This window comes from Pteropus vampyrus, unplaced genomic scaffold (assembly GCF_000151845.1).
Source record: "Pteropus vampyrus isolate Shadow unplaced genomic scaffold, Pvam_2.0 Scaffold4, whole genome shotgun sequence".
Taxonomy (NCBI): domain Eukaryota; kingdom Metazoa; phylum Chordata; class Mammalia; order Chiroptera; family Pteropodidae; genus Pteropus; species Pteropus vampyrus.
The window spans coordinates 18204055-18223954 of record NW_011888785.1 but is presented as its reverse complement, the minus strand read 5'-3'; the positions used below and the strand labels follow the sequence as shown (position 1 = coordinate 18223954).

The 19900-nt window shown below is 33.3% G+C and overlaps 1 protein-coding gene across 1 annotated transcript in view; it reads left to right on the top strand.

The window, feature by feature from the left end:
• The window catches only part of ZNF804B (zinc finger protein 804B), a 499834-nt gene that overhangs the window by 377387 nt on the left and 102547 nt on the right, over window positions 1-19900 (top strand). Inside the window, exon 2 of the mRNA XM_011364007.1 lies at window positions 10620-10763. Coding sequence (XP_011362309.1) covers window positions 10620-10763 — 144 coding nt within the window. The remainder of the gene's footprint in view (window positions 1-10619; window positions 10764-19900) is intronic.

Below are 19900 nucleotides of genomic sequence, written 5' to 3'. Positions count from 1 at the left end.
ATTCATTCTCAACAATACTTTATGTCACCTTCTTAAAGCCCAGAATTAATGAGCCGTTCAAGTGTCGTTCATTTTTTATAGATAAGGGTCAAGTCCAAGTCTACTAATTTAGACCCATTATAAAATTTTATCTTAATAGGCTTATTCCGCTTAACTATGTAGGCACATTACAGAGCAGCATGGCTATTTCCCTTCTCTGAACACACAAGTACTTTAAGTTCACACCATATGATTATATATCCCTTTCTGTTGTTGGCACTTGCTATTTGTGAATTAATCCTATCCCTGCTGGTGGTCTGAGAGTTTCCTGAGAATAGGAATTGTGCATTATCTTATCTTGCACAGCAGAGTAACAGAGTTACTAATCCAAACCTTCATAATGCAACTAAATCCCTATCCTACACAAAACTCCTTCAAAGGCAGCATAACAAATAAAGGTCTTAGATATGAATTCTTTTATCTTTCGCTTTTTTCCTGTCTTTCATCCCTGATATCCATCCATTATCAGAAAACAAAAAGGCAGCTTCCTCCTTTCTAAAGCCTGTCTTTAGTTCTGGCTAAATGCAATTCTCAATCCACTATATCTAAAACGAATAATCTGTGGACTTGCAAAGCTCTAAATGCTTTTTTTGAAGCTTAGGGAACTAAAGGGAAGAGGAGGTCCTGTACTGAGAGTGATTCTGTTTCCTTTTATAGAAGATGGTTTGAAACTGAAATTTTTCCATTTCTGGCATTCCAAGGGTATGAATATACTTTCTAATTATGCAGTTAAAGAGATTCTGATTGGATGACTTAAGAAAGAATATCTATTATCTATCTATCTATACCTATATCATCTATATCTATATCAGCTTAAAGTCTCCAGATATTCATTTATACACCTTAAGTGTTAGAGATGCAAAAATCTAGTAGTCCCTTAGATCAACCTTCTTTTCTAAATGAGGAAATAGACTTTGTAGAATTACTTGTCCTACCATTGGTCTCAAAGTTTGGAGTCAAGGACTTGAGTTCTCATCCCAGATCATCTTCTTATCCTACATCGATCTTAGTAAACCAAATAACTGTATTATTGGTATTTTTAATCTAGAAAAGAAATTCTGAAGTCTCTTAGAATTACATGCCTGTACGATGATTCTAACTTTCCTATTCCACTTATTTTGCAGTGAGCGCACAACTTCTGTTCTATTGTAGCTAGTTCTCTTTTTAGACTAGCTCTATACACTGCATACACACACACATACACACAAACACACACAGTAGAGTAGAGCACAGTTCTATGGCTTATTGAGTTAGTATTAACAATATGTGTGGATCCTCCAACTGCTCAAGCAGCTATGCAAAGCTGTTTCAACTGTAGACCCCTTGCCACAATCTGGGTGCAATGCTATTAGTACAGTCATTACAACACATAGTAACTTTGGCCCAAGTTTCCAGCTAATCAGCCTTTCTGAATTCAGTTGACAAATATTTTTAATTTGTTTTCAATATATCAAGTACATATCCATAAAACATGTACAGATTTTCTTTTTGATGGAATCTGAAGTCACTGACAGAAGTTTTGCAAAGCTCTGAGAATAATAATTAATAGGCAAAATGTAAGTGATATATTTCTTCTAAGTTATAGGACAACAGAGCCACTCTAGCCCATGTGAATGCTTGTCTCTCAAAGTAAACTACCTTATTGATAGATTTCTCTTACGTGACACATTTTTCCAGACTGAAGTTAATATTTAAAGATTCGAGACACAGAGTTTCTATATAGCATACTTCTTTCACAATTGCTGATTTTCTATAAGTTTGAAAGTAAATTACCTATTAGAATTTCAACATATAAAAGCCTGGAACAGCCAGTTTGAAATAATGTAGTGCCCTTGTGAGCACAATCACTTTTTAAACATCTCTGGTTATAGAACAAGTAAACCAAATGCAGCAGATTTTTTATCAGGCATAGCAGACTTTCAGGAGAACAGAAAGAATGGCCTTGGAGTTTTGGCATATATATGATTTGCTCGTCTTTTTTAAAAAAGAAAGCCTTTGGCTTTACACTATTTTAAAACATCACTTTAGGAGTTTCCAGGTCCATTTTAAGCACATGTAGAATATAAACATGGTTTTATAGAACTGCAGATTAGTACCAGAACAAACTGAGAAGGCTTAAGAATGAGAATTTACTTGACAATCACCTGAATCTATGAAGGGAACATATTTGCAGTCAATTCTTGAACAAAGGTGAAGCAATGTCTAGGTCAGCATCTCTTCATGATCATTTCTCCCCTGGACAGCTGTTACAAATGTTGAATTAATCAAGCAGATGTCACTAGCAACTTTCTAGAAAACTTAGTTATCTGACATTTTTCATTGATTTCTCTTATATTATAAAATGAAATGTCAGATACTATTAATTACATTTTTACAATAAATAGTTATGGCAGGAGTAATGGCTAAATGAAAGTACTTCCTGTCTAATACACAATGGATGTATTCATTTAAATGTATTCAATTTAGATGAATGAAATGTGTCTATATTTATTACAGTTATACATATTTGTGGGCTGAACTGATGGAGTGGTAATTACTACCTTTGTAAATAGGACAGTATTATCAGTCTGGAAGAAGATAACAAATTTTTTTTTATCATATTTTATATACCCACACGATCGATGCATTTCAAAATCTTTCTTTCAAATATAGAAATTTTACCCTTGAATTTCCAGTGGATCTAATGATTGTAAATATGATCTGTCAGTAGTTCTGCTTTTCTTGAAGGATGCTGAGGGTTGCTCTCTGTCTCATGGGAAGTGACAGAGGGTAACTGAGCATCTCAAGATCTTTCCATACAAAGGAGCTCTCATTTGTCATTTGACATGCTCGAGCTCAGCTGTATGCATTACATAATATGGATTAGATTGCTCTTACACCATCTATTGCTTTTCTTTGAGTTCAACAAAGGTAGGACTATTAAAATGTAACTTAGTTGACACTTTTTTTCTGAATAATAGACTATTTTAAGAGCAGTTTTGAGTTTATAGGAAAATTGGACAGGAAGTACAGAGAGTTCTTATATATTCTTCCCAACTCTTATGCATAGCTTTCTTAATTATTAACATTTTGAATTAATGTGATGGGTAAGGATGTTCATTGGTGAACCAATATTGATATATTATTACTAGTTAAAGTCTGTAGTTTACATTAAGGTTCACGCTTTGAGTTGTACAATTGTATAGGTTTTCACACCAGCATATCTATTTTAGGCTTTCCAATTCTCTCCCCTTTACCACTAACCAGCAAAAAGTCAGAATGAAATCAAATGTATTCATTTCTTCACTGATTGCATTTATTCATTCATGCATTCATTAATGGGTGTTTGCTAGGTGTGAAATCTAGAACAAGGACTATAATTTAATGGATTCAACCACTTCCCTGACCCTGAGTAAATTTAGATATCTTCTCATGCCCTCTCTTTTTCTTTCATCGAGGATATTGCATGGTTTTACTTGTGAGGGCTGGGATGTTCTCTATTAGAGATTGGTAGTCCTTGCATCTCAATGAGCTAATACTATATTGTGTCCAGCAAGGCTCATTGCTTTATGTGGGTTTTACTGTTTCATTGATTGTTAAAGAAAAAACTGCAAACCAATCCATGACAAGTTTAAAACTTGTGCAATGCGGTATCTGTATCTGATCAATAAGCAATCTGGAAACAACTGTCCCTTTTTTCCTTCATGACAGACAAGCATAATTAGCAGTAATGCAATAGCTGCTGTGATGATCGTCATCAAGTGCACCTGAGACTATCTTATACACTTTCCAAAGTGTTTTTTTTTTTTTCCTGGTGGAAGACCTATATATTAATTTATGCTGAGAAAACTAAAGTTGATGGTATAGAATACTGTTGAACAGTGGTTCTAATGGAAATGCATGTGTTTTCAAAAATACAGATGCAGCCAAATTAGGAAGTTTTTCCAAAATAAGCAGTTATACAAGCAAATTTTAAATACTGAATTGCTTCCTGAACAGAAATGCAATCATCACTCCGGCAGCTTGCCAGTAAATCAGAAATTTGTCATTCTTTTCAAATTGGAATTGATGCTGAGCTGTCCTCAAAGAATACCACCAGAGAAACATTTACATATTTAATGTGCTTGTATTTATCTTTTAATCTGGGCAGCTTGAATAAATCATTAATAAGAGGGGAAAACCTCTTTTTCAATTCCAGGAAGTGGCTGACATCACACCTATCTGGCCATTGATGGCAAGGTCTAACTTTGGTCATATTCTATTCCACATCTAGGAAACCAATACTGATTCTCAATGAATTATTAGGAAAATAAGTGATTGTGGTAAAATGAGAAGAGCATTGTAAATCAAGAATTTATATTCTGATTGTTAATCTGTGTGCAGTTCACCCTCTATTACTTTAAGATAATTCTTCAATGAACTCTTTAGACTTCAGGAGATACATTAAAAAAAGATATATTAAAAGTCTAAAAGTTTTATGATAAGCCTTAACGTTGCCAGAGTAAACCAACCTATCTATTATGTAGCAGGAAAGACATTCTCTGCTTTTTTATAAATTTCAAATTCCAAGAAATCTTTATTGAGTTTCTTCTAAATAAGAAGTACATACTAGATGCTATAGAATGCAAAACCATTCTTTTTATAAAAGCAGACAGTCACATCTTTAGGAAAATTAATGTTAGTAATATTAATTTAAATTAAGCCCCTATGATGCTCTCTTAACTATGTGTGGAATTTCTAAATAGTATGAAAGTTAAAAAAAATTGTGAGATAAAAACATCTGAAGTCCTAATTATGTAAACCAAATTTGAATTTAATAGCAGGTTATAGTGCTTTCATATGAGATGGTGGGCTGAAGATGCTATTGACTTCTCTCCATTATTCAAACTTTCATTGGATAACGATCATTGCATTGTAGACTCATGGGAGAATGACATTATTTTAAAATAATTTTTTACTATCACATACATATAATGATACACACACAATATTCAAACATCAAGTACCTGCTTTTTTCTTTGTACTGTACTAAGTGCCTCTATAAAAATTATTTTATACTCAGAACAATCCTGCAAGTTACTCATTATTGCCCTTAACTTACATTAAGATAACTGAAACCTTGAAAGTTTAAACTGCTCTAAGATAAAGGCTGAGATTTAGGCTAGTCAGTCTTCAAAGACTAATTTTTTCCCCTGCCATAAAAAAATAAAAATAAAAATAAATAAATAAATAAATAAATAAACCCTCTAAAAAGAGTTTTCCCCACACACAATCTCTTCTAGATATACAGTAAGACAATGGGAACCAAAAGAGTTTTCTGAATCAGTGTCAGCCACTTGATATCAAAGGTGGGGGAAAACATACTTTCTGAAGTAGGATTTTATTTGGGGCCAATATACTAGAACAGTTTAGAGAACATTAAAATTCTTAAAGCCATCTCTTACACATAACTGTAAAAGGTCAAATGTGAGATTTCAAGCAAAGAATATGAATTCAATCCTCAAAGCTCAGAGCTGGTATTACCATCAAGGAGATATGAAGAACAGCAATTGATTTTTTTCTCTTTCATTTTAACACTCAGGACACATAGTCACAAGCAGTAGAAACAGAACTATCACCTTGTATTTTCCTAGTGCCCATCTCTCAGCTTCAAGGGCTTTATAGAGTTTTAAAAATTATAATTAATCCTCTAACTCTCTCTGGGAGCTAGGGTTTCTATATCATCCTAAATCTACATAAAAGTTAGCAGAGACAGTTCAGAGTTATGTGACATCTGGATAAAGGCTAAGTAATTGGGGCAGCTGTGAACATGGTGATTAACAGCTTCCGAAGTCAGGCAGATCTGAGTCTAAATCCAGTCTCTACTCTTCAACATCAAGAGAGTTTCTAAATGTGTTTGTGCCTTGCCTTCCATATCTTTATATGGGATAATAATAAATAATAACTCATAAGAGTATTGTGAAGATTAAGGGAGTTAAGATGTATGGAGTGCTTGGCAGATTTCTGGTTTATAATGAGAGTTCAGTGGATATTAGTACAGAAGCATCATCTTAATAATAAAAATAATTTGGTAGCAAACATCCATATTTCTAATTAAATGCATTACTCTAGTCAGAATGCTTGCCATTTTACAGACACACCTATTCATGAATGTAAAATTCTTGGTGTGAAAAAATACATTTTCTCTTCTCGCAACCAAAATATTAATTATGAAAAGTAATTAATTACTACAAAATTCTTACTGAACTGCAACGTAAAATGCCTACTGGTAATACCTAATGTTTTTTAAATGACTCTTGTTAAGATAACTGTCATGTTAAATTTATAATTCTTTTTCAACCTTTCAATGAATCATTGAGAATGGTTAACAAGTTTTCTTTTTTTCATAAATGTTATTTTTCTCTGTTAAATGAGATTCGAAAGCCTCCTCTTCATAGGCAGTGAGAAGAGAAATTTATATAACTAGCAAATCAATAATGGAGTTATACATCAAATTTTGTATGCCTATTGTATTATTGTGAACTTTATTGACTTTATTTTTAAATTTACTGATATTGAGAATAGGTGGATATTTTTACTCCTTCCATAATTATTCCATATCTCTAAATATACTTAAAGACTGTGTAATTATTTTAGAGAGTAAATATCACCTTAGTTTGCCTTTAAGGTTATTTGAAATTCTGAGTGCTTACAGGGTACCCAGTCAATGCTATGGGTGAAACAGAAAAAAAAAAAACTGACTTTTTCTTCCAATTATTTTATTAAAATTATTTTATTTTTTATTGAGATAACATTGGCTTCTAATATATTAGAAGTTTCAGATGTGCAGCATTATAATTTGACATCCGAATATATTATATTGTGCTCATCACCAAAATTCTAATTTCCATCTATCACAATACATTTGACCCCTGTGACCCATTTTTCCCTCCCACCACCCCACCACCCCTCTGGTAAACACCGATCTGTTGTCTGCCTTTATGAGTTTTATTAGTTTTTTTGTTGTTCATCTGTTTTGATTTTGTTTTTGTTTTTTTTTTGTGGAATGTAAAAAACAATTATTCTTACCTAGTATAAACTAGGTAAACTCTATAGTAACTTGTGATTATCACTCTATCATAATTTATAGTGTTCATCTCTTTACATGTAATTATCCCATACTAGACTGTAAAATTCTGAAGGGAAGACCCAGTAAGAAATTGACATTTAGAAGTTGCTTAACAGGAGATTTTTGAATGCATGAATGCTTAATGGTTAATTGGATAAATGTATGGTTATGGTTGAATAGATGGTTGGGTGGATAAGGCAGCATAATACAGTGGAGAGTGTGTCCCTGCTTTACCATTGCCTAATTTTATACAAGTCATGATATTACTAAACATCATTTGTCTCTTCTGCTAAACAGTAGCTTTAAACTGCATAATACCTCTCTTACTAGTCTGAGACCTTACCCTCCAGCCTCTGGAACATATGGCTAGACCAACTCAGCTCCATTTTCATAGATATTCCAATTTCATACTGGAGAACAGGCCTACCTCTCGCTGAGTAATATTACGGACCATTTGGGTCACAGTCCTTTTACTCAGCTTTAGCTCTAATCTCAGTTTTCAAGTTTTGCCAAAGATTTTAAATACTCATTTATTTTTCTCTTCCTCTATAATTCCTCTGCCCCTACCCAACTCTTGGCTATATTGTTCTCTGCCTGAGATTTCTACCACCAGGTCTCAGCTTTCCCTTTTTTCATCCCCAGTCATATGCTGTTGGGTTTATGCTCTTACTTCTGGCTTTGCTGGATACACTGGATTTTGAACTCTATGTGTTTTACTAATGACATTTATATCTCACTTATGCATGCTTCTTCTCCTAATAAAGGGACTAGGATACACCCTGGGGGATATCATTAATCCTTAAAAGGAAGAGAAATAGGTATATCAGCACCATTTCCTTTCAAGAAATGGGATACGTAATTTAGTCTGATAACTTTGTAAAATGTGAACATTCACAGGAAATGGTATGTGACTAAAATGTTGGTAAAATTCTAATTATAACTATTATTTTTTCATTGAAAATCATGTAATATTATAATTAAAGGATGGTTTAGAGATAAAACATGTTTAGATGAAGATACCAGGTAATCAGAGAAGCTTCAATCCTGGCCATTGAGTTATTGTCATAAAATTCTCTACATAATCTGGAATAATGTGAAAATACATTTTAATCACATGTTCATCCTGTATTCTCAGTTGCCACCCACATCACAATCAGTTAATAAAGCTGAGGCATTTTTAATTACTGAGGCAGAGTTGCTCAATATCTAAGGCATATGGTGAGTTTTCTAAGGCTATTCCAGTGTCATAGTAAAGTAAGAAGAACCATGGTTAAACCAAAATAGTCCCTAGTTCCAATCCTGTTCCTGAAATTATACTAAAAAGGGCATGAAAAAATCTTAGCGAGAATGACTGAATAAGAAATAATGATTTCCCCTGATTCTAAGCCAACTAAATCAAGAGATTTAGCTCTACCTATATTATAGTCCAGCCTCAATTCTCAACAGTGACTACATTAGGAGGCCATTATCCCAGTTCTTAGAGTAATTGAGACTTTTTCTGAAATCAGAATCCATATTCTCATCACTGGATACATCCTTTTCAATAGCTTTTATATCTCCCATTAACCTTGAATGTCTTCAAATTTCTACTTTAACTCTCTTAGATAGGCAATCCAGATATTTGGTCTAGTTTTGATGCTTGTTAATGATACTCATGTATTTCCTGTCATTTGCCATTCACGTTAGCTCTTATATTTGGGCTTTAATAATTATTTTCCTATGTCTAAATTTAGTAATTGCTCCATTGCTTCACCCAACCCTGTAAGGATGTGCCTGAATTGTTTGTGTTTGTTTTCTTGTCTAGGCAGTGATGCCCCTATGATTTCGGTTCATGGTCTGATTTCTTTTTATAGAGGGTTAGTCATTTTAGAAAAACAAAGCTAAAACCCATCCTGTATTTTGTTCATCCATTTTTATGCATATTTATTTGATATCATCTATGTGCCAATCATTCTTTTATTTAGGCACTGGGATAATAGAGAAGAACTTGCAGAATGGTAGGAACCATGTAAGCTACCATCACTTGTTAATTTATGTAATGCATATTAAGTAGATACCAATTCTGGGCTAAACATTATGTTGGTGTTGTAGAGACAAAAATGAATAACACAGTCCCTGCCTTCAAAGGATTTATGGGAGCAATAGACATGAAAACAGACAATTTAATATCATGAGATATGTCTAGTAATAGAATTTAAAAGGATAATTTGGAAGCATGAATTGATACAAGATGATACTGATGAAGTAGGAAGGAGCTTGTGTGGTATATTAATAGGATTGGCCTTAAAAGTAGATGGTAAAGTACAGTTGTTTATTACCATGGGAGTGAGGCATAAGTTATCTGAATTTGAATCTCCTCTCACTAATTCAGTGACTATGAGTGTGTGATCTCTCTAAGTGTTGGTTGAAATATTTGTAAAATGTAGATTTAAACAGAACTTATTTTTGTAGGGTTGTTGTGAGGAATAAATGAGATAATTCACATACTTAGCCCAATAGCTGGCACATATTTATGCTCAATAGTATTCATTACTATTATTCTCTAGGAAAAGAGAAAATTCAAGAAGATTTTAAGCAGAGGAACAAAGTGACCAAAGTACTTTTTGAGATAAAGCATGGTCAAATTGTAAGGGTAATAGTCTTGAAAAATATGTGATAAACTCATTCGTTATGTCTGTGAGGAACTGAGGCTTATGGGAGAAACTTAGACTGAAGTTAGAGATTATGGATAAATAGGGCTGTAGCTATAGTGTGAGTGGGGAGATCTCCCAGGGAGAACGTGTTGAGTGGATAATCAGTTGGGTGAAGATGAACTTTTGTGTCATACAAAAATATAAGAATTAATATCAATAGAACTGTCTATGAAGGAGACAAAGTAGAAATGATCATAGATGTGTTTGGTAATAAGTAACATAATTGAGGCTTTCTCCTTCCAGAATAGTCATGGAAAAAACTTCCAAAGAGTTCAAAGAGCTGGTTTGGGAAAGAAGTACAAACTTACCAATTTAACAAGGTAGCAAATGCATTATGTGCAGAGAATAACAAGTCTCAACACTGATGATCTCAGTGAGACTAAAATACATGACATGCAGTGAATGATATAAAACAATGTAATTAATGTTTCAACAAAATATTGTAGCCGAGAGGGCTTGTAATGTTTGAGATGGGTCATTTGGATAGGCAGAGGAAATGGTACTGAGATTTCCAGTTAGGTGAGTCAACAGAACCACAAGCTGGAAATGGGCAATAAGAAGGATGAATAATGACCAGATTGCAGTTTAGGGCTTCTTCGAGATAGTTTATTATGTATTTATTGATAACTTAGAGATAAGGCTGAGCTGAAAGTTACTTCCACAGTGCCATGAATTTTCGAAAAATAATTAGCCTCACCATATTATTTCAGTCACAGTAAAATTATCAACTTGAATAATAAGTTATCTGGTTATTATATTAGAGAGGAATATAACCAACACATTTGCCTTTTTTTTTGAAGGATTTTCCAGAAAAGGAGAAGTCCACAGCAAAGGCCCTGGAAGATGTAAAGGCAAACTTTTACTGTGAATTATGTGACAAGCAGTATCACAAACACCAGGAATTTGACAATCATATTAATTCTTATGATCATGCTCATAAACAGGTAAGCCAAAGTGGGAAAAATCCTTCATATTCCTGGATTTACACCTTCAGAACAGAATGTATGCATTTGACCTTATTTATTATCATCTAAGATGCTGAGGTAAAACCATTTTGTATCTTTTTTTTCCCCTAGAACGTTGTGTTTTCTATTTAAATGTTAGGTGAAATATTTTTTCCTAGAAGTAGCATAAAATGGTAGATGAACTTAGAGATGACTGACATTTGTTTTAGAATTATGTATATGGCAAAACCAGAACCCAGTAAAAATAGTATCAATTTCAAAACCGCCTAGCTTGTTTGTGTAGAACTAGAACACGGGACCAGAAATAGGACAGAATCTGTTATAGAGTTCTTTCAAGAGTTCCAAGGTGTAAGTATAGGGAATACTAGGTCTTTAGGAAAACAAATCTGAATAAAAGATTATGTTTTCCCAAGAATACTCTCCTAGGAGAGTTAAACTGGTTACTTAATAAATAAACCATTGCAAACAAACAAAAATTTAGAAAGTCAAAGTTTAGGAGGTAATGGCAACATTTAATTTATTTTTCTTGAAAAGATTATATATACATATACTATATATTACATATATAATTATCAGTGTTGTTATTCCACACTTGGCTGCTAATATTCTCTATTTTCATCTGCCTTTGAAAGAGGTGGCTATTTTGTTCTCATCCTGTTCTATCTTATCCTTGCTGCATGAGGTATAAAGATATTGGCCATTTAGGAATTAGGAGTGTTAAATACCATTAAGAAAGAAATTCCACAGAGGATTATTGCTAAGGGTATAAGAAGGTGAACGCTTCTGATGCCAAAGGGACCAAATATCTTGGAATATATGGGTAAGTCTTATATAATATAGACCTAAAATATTTACTCAGAGTGAACAACAATGAATATTGTGACTAACATCACAAATATTTATTGAGTATATATAAGATATATGGCCTTGGAAGATGCAAGACATAGTTTCTATCTTTAAAGATATGGCATGTGTATATAATTGACTATATTTCACTGATAAGAGCAAGAACCATGGAATATATTGTTTCAGGACTGTGATTCCAAAATTTTAATGTGCATATAGTCATTTTTGAACTTGTTAATAATTCAGATTCCCAGAACTATTCTAATTCAATAGTTCAGAGATTGGGCCTAGGAACATGCATTTTTAAATAATATAACATGTAATTTTTCAAACATATACAAAAATGAACTATGTGGCTATCATCCAACTCTAACAACAATCAATTTTCTTTCGTTTACCACTACTCACCACCCTCCCACCACCATCATGCATTATTTTGAAGCGAGTTCCATATATTGTACCATTCCATCTGAAAATGTATCAAGATATATAATGATGCTTAAACAATGCAGTCATTATGACATCTAAAAATTAAGAATCTTAATATCAGTTAGTGTCTTGTTTTCCTAGTTGTCTCATAAGTTATATATGAATTTGGAGCAGTAGAAATCAGGATCCAAAAATACCCATACTTTTGATTAACAAGTCTTTAAGTTTCTTTCAATAAACAGTTGACCCTTGAATATCATGGGTTTAAACTACATAAGTCCACTTAATGCAGATTTTTAAAATAGATATATTAGAGAATTTTTTGGAGATTTGCAACAAATTGAAAAACTCACAAATGAACCATGTAACCTAGAAATATCCAAAAAAATTAAGAAAAAGATAGATGTGTAATAAGTGCATAAAATATATATAGATACTAATCTATTTCATCAATTACTACTATAAAATATATACAGATCTGTTATAAAAATTTTAAAGTTATCAAAATTTATGCCAAAACACTTACAAACCATACATGATACCACTTACAGTTAAGAGAACTGTAAGCAAATGCAAAGATGTAGTATGAAATCATAACTGCATAAATTAATTGTAATATGTACTGTCTTACTGTAATAAATTTTTAGCCACCTCCTGTTGCTGTTGCAATGAACATAAGTATTTCTAGTATCTGCTTAAAACACCATGCAATGCTAATCATCTCCATTGAGCAGTTTGTCTTTCCAGTAAATTGTATATCATAGTAAAAGAGTGATCTCTTGCAGTTCTAATGTATTTTTCATCGTGTTTAATGTAATACCATAAACCTTAAATAACACCGTGGGACCCATACAAAGTTCCCCTAGTGATGCTGGAAATGATCCCAAGAAACAGAGAAAAGTCATGATATTACCTGAAAAATTTGAATAGCTCGATATGTACCATAGGTTGAGGTCTGCACCCACCATGGCAAGATGAATGAATCCAGTGTAAGGAACACTGTAAAAAAAAAAAAAAAAAAAAAGACAATGTGAAGCCATCACAGTAACTACACTAGCAGGCATGAAAACCTTTTTATCTCATATTGAAAATGCAGCTTTTATGTGAGTGCAAGACTGCTATAAGAAAGGCATATCTATAGACTCTAATATGATTCAAGAAAAAGTGAAGTCATTATGTAACAACTTAAAGCAAAAGAAAGGTGAAGGCTCTAAAGCTGGAGAATTTAACGCCAGCAAAGGACGGTTTGATAATTTTAGAAAGAGGTTTGGCTTAAAAAATGTCAAGATAACAGGAGAAGCACATTCGCCGACCAAGAGGCAACAGAGTTCCCAGACACCAGTGAGAAAATCACTGAAGAAAAAAGATATCTGCCTGAACAGGTTTTTAATGCAGACAAAAAGTGCCCTATTCTGGAAAAAAAAAAAAATGCCACATAAGACATTTATTAGTAAGGTGGAGAAGCGAGCATTAGGAATGAAGGCAGGAAGAAATAGGCTAACTCTACTGTTTTATGTGAATGTTGCCAGGTTTATGATCAGGCGTGCCCTTATCTATAATTTCTGAGCTGTGAAGGGAAAAAATAAACTCCAGCTACCAGTCTTTTGGTTGTACAACAAGGAGTCCTGGGCAATGAGAATCATTTTCTGTATTAATTCCATCGATACTTTGTCCCTGAAGTCAGGAAATACCCTTGCCACTAAGCGACTGCCTTTTTATTTTATTATTAATATTTTTTATTAGTTTCAAGTATACAGTACATTGGTTAAATATTTATGTAGTTTATGAAATGATCAAGTGACTGCCTTTTAAAGTATTTTTTTAATTTTATTAAATCTATTGGGGTAACATTGGTTAATAAAATTATATAGGTTTCAAATATAAAATTCTATAATACATCATCTGTATATTGGATTGTGTGTTCACCACCCAAAGTCAAATTTCCTTCATCACCTGTATTTGACCCCTTTATCCTTTTCTACCTCTGCCCCACCTCCCTTCCCCTCTGATAACCACTATACGCTTGTCTGTGTCTATGAGTTTTTGTTTGTCTTGCTTGTTGATTTTTGCTTTTAGTTTTATATCTCACTTATGAGTGAAATCATATGGTTCTTGACTTTTTCCATCTGCCTTATTTTACTTAGCATGATATTCTCAAAATCCATCCACGTTCTTGCAAATGGCAGTATTTCATCTTTTTATGACTGAGTAATATTCCATTGTATATGTGTACCACATCTTTTTTTATCCAATCATCTATCAAAGGACTCTTCAGCTGTTTCCATGTCTTGCCAACCATGAATAATGCTGCAATGAACATATAGGATATATATATATATCTTTAAAATAAATGTTTTCAAATTCTTCTGGATACCCAGAAGAGGGATTGTTGGGTCATATGGTAACTCTATTTTTAATTTTTTGAGACGCCTCCACACTGTTTTCCACAGTGGCTGCACCAATTTACATTTCCATCAGCAGCGTATGAGGGTTCCTTTTTCTCCACAACCTTTCTAACACTTGTTATTTCTTGTTTTGTTGATCATAGCCACTCTAACAGGGATTGCAGTTTTGATTTGCATTTTTCTAAAAGATAAGTTGAACATCTTTTCATATATGTGTTGGCTATTTATATGTCTTCTTGGAAGAAGTGTCTGTTCAGGGATTTGAACTTTAAGTTATTTTGATAGCACAATGCCCCTGACCACCCAGAATCCCATGAGTTCAACATCAAAGTAGTCTGCTTGCCCCTAACATAATGTCTCTAATTCAGCCTCCATATCAATGGATCATAAGGACCTTTAAGGCTTATTACATATGACTCTATTGAAAGGATTGTCAACACTCTGAAAGGGAACCCAACAGAGTGAACATCATGGAAGTCTGAAAGGATTACACCACTGAAGTTGCCATTGTTGTTATAGAAAAAGCCATGAACACCAACAAGCTAAAAAGAGTAAATTCCTTCTGGAGAAAACTGTCCAGATGCTGTGCATGATTTCAGAAAATTGATAACACAGCCAATCAAGGAAATTACAAAAGAGATTATGGATATATAGCAAAAAAGATGGGGGATGAAGGGTTTCAAGATATGGATCTTGGAGAAATTCAAGATCTAATAGTTACCACATCAGAGGAATTAATAATAAATAACTTGATGGAGAAAAGTGCTTCTGAATCAGTGCCACACAAGGAAGAAGACATAGCAGAAGCAGTGCCAGATAACAAATTGACATTAGATAATCTGGCAGAAGGATTCCAGTTATTCAAGACTGCTTTCAACTTATTTTATAACATTGACCCTTCTATGATAGAGACACTGAAACTAAAGCAAATGGTAGAAAAAGGATCGTACCACATAAAAACATTTTTAGAGACGTGAAAAAGCAAAAAAGACAAATTATGATGATTATGATTTTTTTTTGTAAAGTTACACCAAGCATGCCTGCCTTTCCTAACTCTCTTTCCATCTCATCCACTTCTTTTGCCTCTGTCACCCCTGAAATAGCAAGACCAACTTCTCCTCTTCCTCTTCCTTCTCAGACTATCAAGATGAAGACAAAGAGGATAAAGACCTTTATGATGATCTACTTCCATTTAATAAATAGTAAATAATCATCATGCCATACAGTTACTAAACTTATCTGTTGTATATGTGTGTGAATGTCTTTGTGTGAAAATCTAATAACTGTACAGCAAGAACTGTATGAAATGTTTTTGCGGTATCCTTAGCATCATTGTCTAAGTATTCATCCTGTAGAACATTGTGTGCAAGATTTGTATGGAAGTGTGTAGCTTATCCTTACATAGGCATAAGATGAGTGATATTTAGTATAAAATTAATAATGTGTCAGTTTTCTTATTGTTTTATAACTTTGCTTTCTCTCTCTCTCTCTTTGTCTCTTCCCCCTACCCCACCTCCATTTTGGCTTAGAGAAACTGTATATTAGCCTATCATCACAGGTGTTTTTTTTAAATGTAACAATGTTTCCAATACTATATTAAGAATATGTCTGTAACATTGTATGCAATAAAATGTTTTATAATGATCCATTCATTAGTGTACAAGCTTGGCTACTATAAAGCAATAGATCAATAGCAATAGTACTGGCTACCACCCAGTGGTCATAGTTGCTGCTTCTTCATTGTCAATCCATTAATGGCCATATCTGTAAATAAATATAAATTTATTTTTCACATTATCTTTTTTTGATGTCTATGTTACTAATATATATAACATTTACAGTGTTTTGTATCATATAAGACCATATTGATGTGGGTACCGACAGACAGTTGATTCATCTTATAAACATATGATATAAACTTAAGGTATCAATCAATACATGTAGTACTGTAAATGCATTTGCTCTTCATTATGATTTTCTTAATAATAGTAAAAATACAATATATGCTACATATAACATACAAAGTATGTTAATCAACTGTTTATGTTATGGATAAGGCCAACAGGGGACTGTCAGTAGTTGAGTTTTGGGGGAGTCAAAAGTTATCTGTAGATTTTCTACTGCATGGAGGGTTGGCACTCTTAACTCTGCCTTGTTCAATGGTCAACTGTATATTTAATCTAGAACGTTCTCATTCCCTCTTTAAATTTTACTCCTTGCAATTTATTTGTTGAAAAAACTGGATTGTTTCACACATTTAACATTTTTCTGAATGCAACCCAGTGTTGTCTTTTCACATTTTCTCTGTCTTCTGTAATTCCTTCAAACTGATCATTATATAGAGAGATCTGATTAAATGCAGGTTCATGTTTTCTATTGGCAATAATATGTTAGAGGGCATATTTTATTATTCTATAAAAAAAAATCTGATATCTAGTTGTCTCTTTTATATGACTAAGTTTGGAAAGTGGGTTTGGGTGCTATCAGCTTGATCCATCTATCATTAAGTACCCCAGAAATGTTTTTTCACTAATGGTTTTTGTAGCCATAAATAATCATTTACTTAAATTTGTTATTTCACTTGGAGTTATAAAATGATGATTCTAATTCTCTCATCCTTTTGTCATTTATTAGAATAGATCCGTAAAAATAAATTTCCCATAAATATCAGCCCATGTGGATTTTTAAGTGGTATTTAGGCTACATATTAAGGAAAAAAATTTATTCCAAGAATTTAGAGACATAAGTGATCAATAAGTCTCATAGGATAGTGACATTTGCCCATGCTTTAAACATGCATAAGTAGATGGCGACAAGAGGAACACAAGAAGCTAAGGGGAGAAAATGGAAGAGCATGAGGCATCTTTTGAAAACTAGAAAGTATTGGGTTACCAGGGGATAAATTATCCACACCTGATCTGGTGGCCACATCCTCTCTTGAACTCTGAAACTCTGTCTAATGAAATTCTTTTTTTTTTTTTTTATGACTTTCTTAAATCTTATTTCCTTTGGCTTTCCAATGTGTGGATAAAAAACCTTTCCTCAATCCTCGTGTTCTATCTATGCATTCATTTCTATTTTTCATTAGGCTTACCAGAATTCCAACATTCCTAGGCATGCGCCTTCATCAAACAATGATTGAATTTCTACTTTGTGTTACCGTTCTAGTTCTGGAATATGGACAAATTAGTCTCTAGCTTCAGGGAGCCTATATTCTAACAGAAGATAGAAATGTCAATAAATTTTTCTTTTTATTAAAAATTAAGTTTATTGGGATAACGTTGGTTAATACAATTATATAATTTTCAGGTGTACATAATAATTTGATATCCATATATTCTATTGTGTGATTACCACCTAGAGTCTAATTTTCTTCAGCTACCATATATTTGAACCCCTTTACCCACTTCACCCTACCTCTACCCCCTCATATTTGTACCCCTTTACCCCATCTACTTCTCTCCTCCTCCCTGACTCCCTACCCTCTCGTAACCAATAGTCTATATTCATGTCCATGAGTCTCTGTTTGTCCTTCTCATTTGTTGCTTTTAGGTTTATATCCTACATATAAGTGATATCATGTGATTTTCAACATTCTCTATCTGGCTTATTTCGCTTAGTATGATTATCTTGAGGTCCATCTATATATATATATACCACAGCTTCTTTAGCAATCATCTATCATAGGATACTTCAGCCTCTTCCATGCCTGGCCACTGTGAATAGCGCTGCTATGAACATCGGTGTGCAAATATCTTTTCGGATATGGGTTTTCAAGTCTTTGGGGTAAATACCCAGTAGAGGGATTGCTGGATCATATGGTAGATCAATTCTTAGTTTTTTGAGGAACCTCCATACTATTTAACATAGTGGCTGTACCAATTTGCAGTCCCACCAGCAGTGTGTGAGTGTTCTTTTTTCTCTGCATCCTCTCCAGCATTTATTACTTGTCCTGTTGATTATAGCTATTCTAACAGGTATGAGATGATATTTCATTATGGTTTTGATTTGAATTTCCCTAATAGCTCATGCCTTTGAGCATCTTTTCAAATATTTGTTAGCCATTTGTTTGTCCTCTAGGGAGAAGTGTCTGTTCGGGTCCTCTGCCCATTTTTTGATTGGATCATTTGTTTTTTTGTTGTTATTGAGTTGTATGAGTTCTTTGTATATTTTGGATATTAGGCCCTTATCGGAGGTGTTGCTTGCAAATATATTTTCCCATTCGGATGGTTCTCTCTTTGCCTTGTTGACGATTTCTTTTGCTGAGGAGAAACTTTTGAGTTTGAGGTAGTCCCATTCATTTATTTTTGCTTTTACTTCCCTTGCTTTTGAGGTCAAATTCATAAAATCTTCTTTAAGTCCAAGGTCCTAGAGTTTAGTTCCAATGTTTTCTTCTATGAATTTTATTGTTTCAGGTCTTATATTCAGGTCCTTAATCTATTTTGAGTTAATTTTGGTATGTGGTGATAGACAAAAGTCTAGTTACATTCTCTTGCAGGTGGCTTTCCAGTTTTCCTAGGACCATTTATTGAAGAGGCTTTCCTTTTTCCACTGTATATTTTTGGCTTTTTTGTTGACAATTACTTGCCCATATAAACAAGGGATTACTTCTGGACTCTCGATTCTGTACCACTGGTCCGTGTGTCTGTTTTGCTGCCAATACCATGCCGTTTTGATTACTGTCGTTTTGTAGTATAATTTGAAGTCAGGCAGAGTGATGCCTCCAGCTGCATTCTTTTTTCTCAGGATGGCTTTGACAATTTGGGGTCTTTTGTGCTTCCATACAAATCTGATGATTTTTTGTTCTATTTCTTTAAAAAATGCTGATGGAGTTTTAATGGGGATCGCATTAAATCTGTATAATGCTTTAAGTAATATGGTCATTTTAACTATATTGATTTTTCCAATCCAAGAAGATGATATATCTTTCCATTTCTTTGTATCTTCTTTGATTTCTTTTAATAGGGTCTTATAGTTTTTATTATATCGATCCTTCATATTTCGTTAAATTCATTCCTAGGTATTTTATTCTTTGTGTTGCAATTGCAAAAGGAATTATTTTTTCTACTTCTTTTTGACACTTCATTGTTAGAGTATAGGAATGTTATGGAATTTTGAATATTGATTTTGTATCCAGAAACTTTACTGTATTTGCTTATTGTTTCTAGTAGTGTTCTTGTGGAGTCTTTAGGATTTTCTATATAAGAATTATGTCATCTGCAAATACTGACAGTTTGACTTCTTCATTTCCTATTTGGATGCCTTTTATATCTTTCTCTTATCTGATTGCACTTGCTAGGATCTCCAATGTTATATTAAATAACAGTGGTGATAGCGGACAGCCTTGCCTTCTTCCTAATCTTAGAGGGAAGGTTTTTAATTTTTCACCATTAAGTATAATGTTGGCTGAGGGTTTGTCATAGATAGCCTTTATAT